This window comes from Saccoglossus kowalevskii, chromosome 7 (assembly GCF_978046115.1).
Source record: "Saccoglossus kowalevskii chromosome 7, keSacKowa6.1, whole genome shotgun sequence".
NCBI lineage: Eukaryota > Metazoa > Hemichordata > Enteropneusta > Harrimaniidae > Saccoglossus > Saccoglossus kowalevskii.
Window position 1 is genome coordinate 6,084,023 of NC_140647.1, and position 6,556 is coordinate 6,090,578.

Consider the following 6,556-nt stretch of genomic DNA (forward strand, 5'->3'; position numbering starts at 1 on the left):
AGTACAACTAAATATATCTGCTTAGAAGAACTTCAGCCTAACTGAAAATGTTTAATATTGATTCTCATACACAGTATCATGTATCAACATATTTTGTGGTCTGTGTGTGGTGCATGCAGTAAGTTTATTCTGTACTCAAACATTTGTAAGTTTATACATGGACACATGGATGAGCTTATAATATAGAAACAGTATAGCAACATTCTGAGGAGAGTTTGGAGCTTTTTCAAATTTGTATCTGTTTGTTTAGTTCTGTTATTGACTACATGAAGCTATATTCATATTGGTGATCTGTCATCTGTCCAACGGTCTGATTTTTTTTTATAAATACATATGAACTCTTATGAACCATAGCTTGTAATGGTCTCAAATTTGCTGTTGATTGAGTATGTGTTCTATGATTAGTTGATGCTTAATCATGCGGCACATTATTTCACGGTTCATATTAGAAACTCTTATATGCTATGTATTGTCAAATGTTATGAATTAATCATTCCGTTCTACTGCCATGGTTGATCACCTCGCTTCACTTCATTTATGAATTGCCACACATTTTGCATAAGAAATGTTTTCCACAATATGTGTATATTATTGATGCATTTTCTTCTAGGTTGAAAAGAGAACTTTTAATCCCCAACTGGGCATGATTATACGTTTGATTCCATTTGTCAGTCTTTTAATTCTTATGTTGTATTTCTTTAGAGTTTTATAGACCAATTATTCAAAACTTGGTAACAGCTGTCTGAGATGACTGACAATTTTATCTTTTTTTGTGTGCATAATTCTGCTTATATCTCAAATTCACATAGTCCATTTAGAGCCAAATTTGGTACACAGACATTTGCGTTCTAGCACATCACCAAGAATTGACCCTGTTCAGTCAAACTTGACACACAGAATACATCCTGGAATAGACTTCATTTGTTGACTCATTTCAAGATTGCTGAATAGTGGACATTTCACTTCCAACAAATTACAAAAACATTGAACATTTTCGTCATCCCAGAACTTTATAGTTGGGAAATTTTGTTTGTAATCTTCTGACGTGTCAAGTAGTATGTGTACTGTAACACATGTTAAAGCTGAATGTACAGTATCTTCAAGATATCCACATCAGATGTCTTGCACAATAGTCAAACATTAAGCAGTTCCATGCACAGTATTAAGTTCAGATATGATTTTAGGTCTAGTTACTCAAAATTGAGAGAATTTTAACAAAGTTTTGCCAACATTACAACTTTGAATTGCTTTTCATTATAATTGATTCAGTTGACAGTGTAGAACTGGAATTCGCACTTGTTCAAAACATAGAAGAGAGCTGGTTTTGATTTGTTTATTGCAAATCACAAGTCTTTAATTGTTCCTAATTATCTTGTTCATAATTTAATTGTTCCTAATTATCTTGTTCATAATTGTTCTTAATTTAATGTTTTCATGATTTGATGTTCATCAGGGATAAGTTGGTATAAATACCAGTTATTACACTGATTTTAGTCAAAATATTTACAGGTTATGCCCATTTGTGCAGTGTACAGTTGATTTTAAAAACAGTGAGCAGTATCAAACAAGTTGTCCAAGTAGTGGGGGTGGAGGGTACTCTCCTGACTTTGAGGTATGCTCCGCAACAAGTTGATTGGCCATTGGGGCATTTTGATTATAAAAATAGCTTTGTTGCTGCAAAATCATTGAAAAATCTCAAATTTATCCGGATGCATCTACAGTCGTTTCAGTTGGAGTATACCTCCCTCCTTGTTTATTTTCTCCATAAAATATTATATAAAATAAAAATCTGACCAGTGTTGTGGTAAACAGTTTATTATACAGACGGCAGGCTAATGAAACAATGTGAAACAACAGTTGTGAACTTGTTTTCAAGATATGAATATCTTTGATTAGTCTGGCATGTTCACACTGTTTACAGCAATTGAATGTTGCAAAGGTTTACAGTAATATGAACATTTAAAGTCATTGGCGCATAGTTATTGCAGTTTTAGCTCATGTCACAGTACCATCAAGTGACCTACATATTTACTATATTTTTATACATGGCAAAGACACATTAAAGTTGTGATAATCACTGTACATAATGACCTAATTCAGGAACATATTCTCTATTGTGTTTAAATTTACATGTTTATAATGTACAATTTGTAACTTTATTAGTTTTTTTATCATAAGTGTTGATAATAAACAAAGGAGTTGTTACACACATGTTCAGTTTAAAAACAAATTTGTCAAATCATAGTCTGGCATTTAATATACCAATGAACAACAATACTGTTTTCAGAAAAGAGCTTCTCTGTTTTAGGGACATCAACTGGTGAAGCATTCATTCTGACTAAAATCTAAATCAGCAACTTAAATTTCATTGATTCTTCAAGAATGAGTTTGTATAAAGTTACTGCTCGAAAATACTTAGTGAAAATGAGTTAATAATTAGATAAATTAGGTTGTCACTGCATTTGTCTGATAAATTACCCCAAATTATATGTATAAAATATTGGAAAACATGTTCTACATGTGTCCGTGCACTGAACAGCACTGCTGATTATGTACTTGTCAAATTGAGACTTAATATAGTAACATCGTATAACCTAGAAAGTACTTAAATGGCTATACAAATTAATTACTTTATTCAGCACATTACAATAAAATCATGGAACACGCAGACACAGTCTAAAATTCATTAATTGTCTGCAATGCCATTTGATACAGATCTGTTCCAAAAACATTACTTTGCTGCAATGGGTCTATTCGTGCCTCCAACAGACGAATCTGTGCTGAGGTAATATCACATTCAATTGTTGGTACATCAACATTTGGAATATCATCATCAGCTGGAGTAGGACCTTCCCAGTCTATTCCATAAGATGATAACTCTGTCTGCAAAATGAAATTTAAACAACATAAATTGTGACTTTCACACAATTCAGAGACAAAGTTAATTAAAAAGATGTTAATTATCAAGTTAATGCCCATAATATACACAAAAACTGCCCAAATTATCACAATAGCAGATCATCCGGGGGCACAATTTGCTCTTCTAACAGATATTATATTGAATCATATAAGTTGAGTGAGATGCATGTCCAAACAGAAAGTAGCTGGTGAACATATGCACTAATTAGGTCAATGATACTTCCACATTTTTGACTCCTGTGTGCGAAGCACACAATGGGAGTCTTTGCAGTTACCCTGTCTGTATGTGTGTGTGTGTGTGTCCTTCTGTTCCACTGATATCTCAAGAACCATACATTGTTTTTTTATGAAACTTGGTGCATAGATGCGCAGATTTGATTAGGTTTTAGTAGAAACCATGCATATTAATTACTTAATTTGCATGATAATTAGCTCATTTTTAGCTGTTCCATAACTGTTCCACTGGTATCTAAAGAACTACTCATTGGATTTTGATGAAACTTGGTTCATAGATGCTTTGAACTAATGCCAGGTTTTGATTAGTTTTGGGTGAAAACCTGTGCATATTAATTACTTAATGTGCATAATGATTAGTAAATGTTCGGCTTTTCCACTGATACCTCAACTACTAATCATCACATTTCAATGAAACTTGGTACCCAGATGTCTTAGGACACTGCACAGACCTAGTATGTTTTAGGGTAATATCAGTACATATGATTACCTAATTTGCATAATAAATTAATTTTCAGCTTTTGATATTTCAAGTAGTAAGCAATACATTTCAATGGTACATAGATACTGAAGGACTATGCAGAGATCGATTGTTTTGGGATAAATATTTGTGCATATGAATCACCTAATTTGCATAATTAGTTAATTTTCGGATTTGCACATACATCTCAAGTACTAATCATCACATTTCAATATAACTTGGTACATAGATCCTCTAGGACTATGCAGAGATCTGATTAGTTTTGGCGTAAATAATTGTGCATATTAATTAACTTATTTGCATAATTATTTAATTTTCAGTTTTTTCACTGATATCTCAAGTACTTTACATGAAACTTTGTACATAGATGCTCTAGGACAATGTACAAATATGATCAGTTTTGGGTTAAAATCTGTTCATATAAATTTTCTAATTAGCATAATAATTCATAATTGTTCTGATCACATTTCAATGAAACTTGGTACATAGATGGTCTGTTACATTGCACAGGCCTTATTAGTTTTACACTCTGTTCATTTTAAATTTTCTGATTTGCATAATTAGTTTTCAGCTTTTCCATCAATATCTCAAGTACAAGTAATTTTGAATTAATATTTACTGTGTCTCTAATACACTCAGCACACGGGAGTTCTTTCTAAACTTTCTTTGATCAGTCATTAAACCCGCTAGATGATATTGTCTGTGTTTATTACTTACATTTGTGCTAGGTTCAAATGCTTCTGTAGCTTCAGTACTAGAAGAGGCTGCGATATTCAGCAGTTCGGACACCCAAAGTTGATTGGGAGACATGTTCCCTTCTGTTGTTCTAATTGGGTGTTGATTCCAACTTGCAGAAAACATGGACAAGTGTCTTCTTATACGTGGTAAATACACATAATGTAAACAGAATAAATGCATATCATTACATGAATCAAGAAGACCCTGGTCTTCGAGAGCATAAAATGTATTATAAAATACATATAAGCACCCACAAAATACATCATGCCATAAGCGCTCAATACGTTGATTGTGTATACTTTTTCCTGTGATATGACTACCTCTCCCAGGTCCTCTGTCTGGATGCGAAAGCATATACTTTGCAATTTCAACGTTTTCTAATCCATGATCAGATCGCACTCTAGACGGTACACCATATTCACACACAGCTGACATAAAGTCCTCCAGTACTGTGAATGCTCTGTTGTTGTCATTGCACTGTAAATACATAATTCTACGTGAATATCCGTCTATGCCACCATGGATCACAAATCTCCAACTGCAATAAAATTAGAATGAAAGTATAATGTGTGGTATGTTTACACAGTACCAGGTACATCAGTATAATGTGTGGTGTATTTACACAGTACCAGGTACACCAGTATATTGTTTGGTGTATTTAGACAGTACCAGGTACACCAGTATAATGTATGGTGTATTTACACAGTACCAGGTACACCAGTATATTGTTTGGTGTGTTTATACAGTACCAGCTACACCAGTATATTGTTTGGTGTGTTTATACAGTACCAGGTACACCAGTATAATGTGTGGTGTATTTAGACAGTACCAGGTACACCAGTATATTGTGTGGTGTATTTACACAGTACCAGGTACACCAGTATATTGTTTGGTGTATTGAGACAGTACCAGGTACACCAGTATAATGTATGGTGTATTTACACAGTACCAGGTACACCAGTATATTGTTTGGTGTGTTTATACAGTACCAGCTACACCAGTATATTGTTTGGTGTGTTTATACAGTACCAGGTACACCAGTATAATGTATGGTGTGTTTACACATTACCAGGTACACCAGTATAATGTATGGTGTGTTTACACATTACCAGGTACACCAGTATAATGTGTGGTGTGTTTACACAGTACCAGGTACACCAGTATAATGTATGGTGTGTTTACACAGTACCAGGTACACCAGTATATTGTTTGGTGTGTTTATACAGTACCAGCTACACCAGTATATTGTTTGGTGTGTTTATACAGTACCAGCTACACCAGTATAATGTGTGGTGTGTTTACACAGTACCAGGTACACCAGTATAATGTGTGGTGTGTTTATACAGTACCAGCTACACCAGTATAATGTGTGGTGTATTTACACAGTACCAGGTACACCAGTATAATGTGTGGTGTGTTTATACAGTACCAGCTACACCAGTATAATGTGTGGTGTATTTACACAGTACCAGGTACACCAGTATAATGTGTGGTGTATTTACACAGTACCAGGTACACCAGTATAATGTGTGGTGTGTTTATACAGTACCAGCTACACCAGTATAATGTGTGGTGTGTTTATACAGTACCAGCTACACCAGTATAATGTGTGGTGTGTTTATACAGTACCAGCTACACCAGTATATTGTGTGGTGTGTTTATACAGTACCAGGTACACCAGTATATTGTGTGGTGTGTTTATACAGTACCAGGTACACCAGTATAATGTGTGGTGTGTTTATACAGTACCAGCTACACCAGTATAATGTGTGGTGTGTTTATACAGTACCAGCTACACCAGTATATTGTGTGGTGTGTTTATACAGTACCAGGTACACCAGTATATTGTGTGGTGTGTTTATACAGTACCAGCTACACCAGTATATTGTTTGGTGTGTTTATACAGTACCAGCTACACCAGTATAATGTGTGGTGTGTTTAGACAGTACCAGCTACACCAGTATATTGTTTGGTGTGTTTATACAGTACCAGCTACACCAGTATATTGTTTGGTGTGTTTATACAGTACCAGGTACACCAGTATATTGTTTGGTGTGTTTATACAGTACCAGGTACACCAGTATAATGTATGGTGTATTTACACAGTACCAGGTACACCAGTATATTGTTTGGTGTGTTTATACAGTACCAGCTACACCAGTATATTGTTTGGTGTGTTTATAC

The 6,556-nt window shown here is 34.4% G+C and overlaps 1 protein-coding gene across 1 annotated transcript; it reads right to left on the reverse strand.

The window, feature by feature from the left end:
- Positions 1 to 2,577: 2,577 nt before the first annotated feature.
- LOC146740205 (uncharacterized) lies at positions 2,578 to 4,907 on the reverse strand. The gene is made up of 2 exons (XM_085501636.1): positions 4,352 to 4,907; positions 2,578 to 2,883 (listed from the first exon to the last, which is right to left on the reverse strand). Exons 1-2 carry the CDS (start codon positions 4,859 to 4,861, stop codon positions 2,677 to 2,679), a joined length of 717 nt encoding a protein of 238 aa, XP_085357762.1. The 5' UTR covers positions 4,862 to 4,907; the 3' UTR covers positions 2,578 to 2,676.
- Positions 4,908 to 6,556: the final 1,649 nt, after the last annotated feature.

What these genes read in the sequence shown, in the direction of transcription:
- LOC146740205 (XM_085501636.1), bottom strand. Translation starts at nt 4,861, where the DNA reads ATGTATTTACAGTGCAATGACAACAACAGAGCATTCACAGTACTGGAG. An exon ending in CATTTGAACCTAGCACAAAT is followed by an intron (nt 2,884 to 4,351) that starts GTAAGTAATAAA and finishes TTCATTTTGCAG; the next exon opens with ACAGAGTTATCATCTTATGG.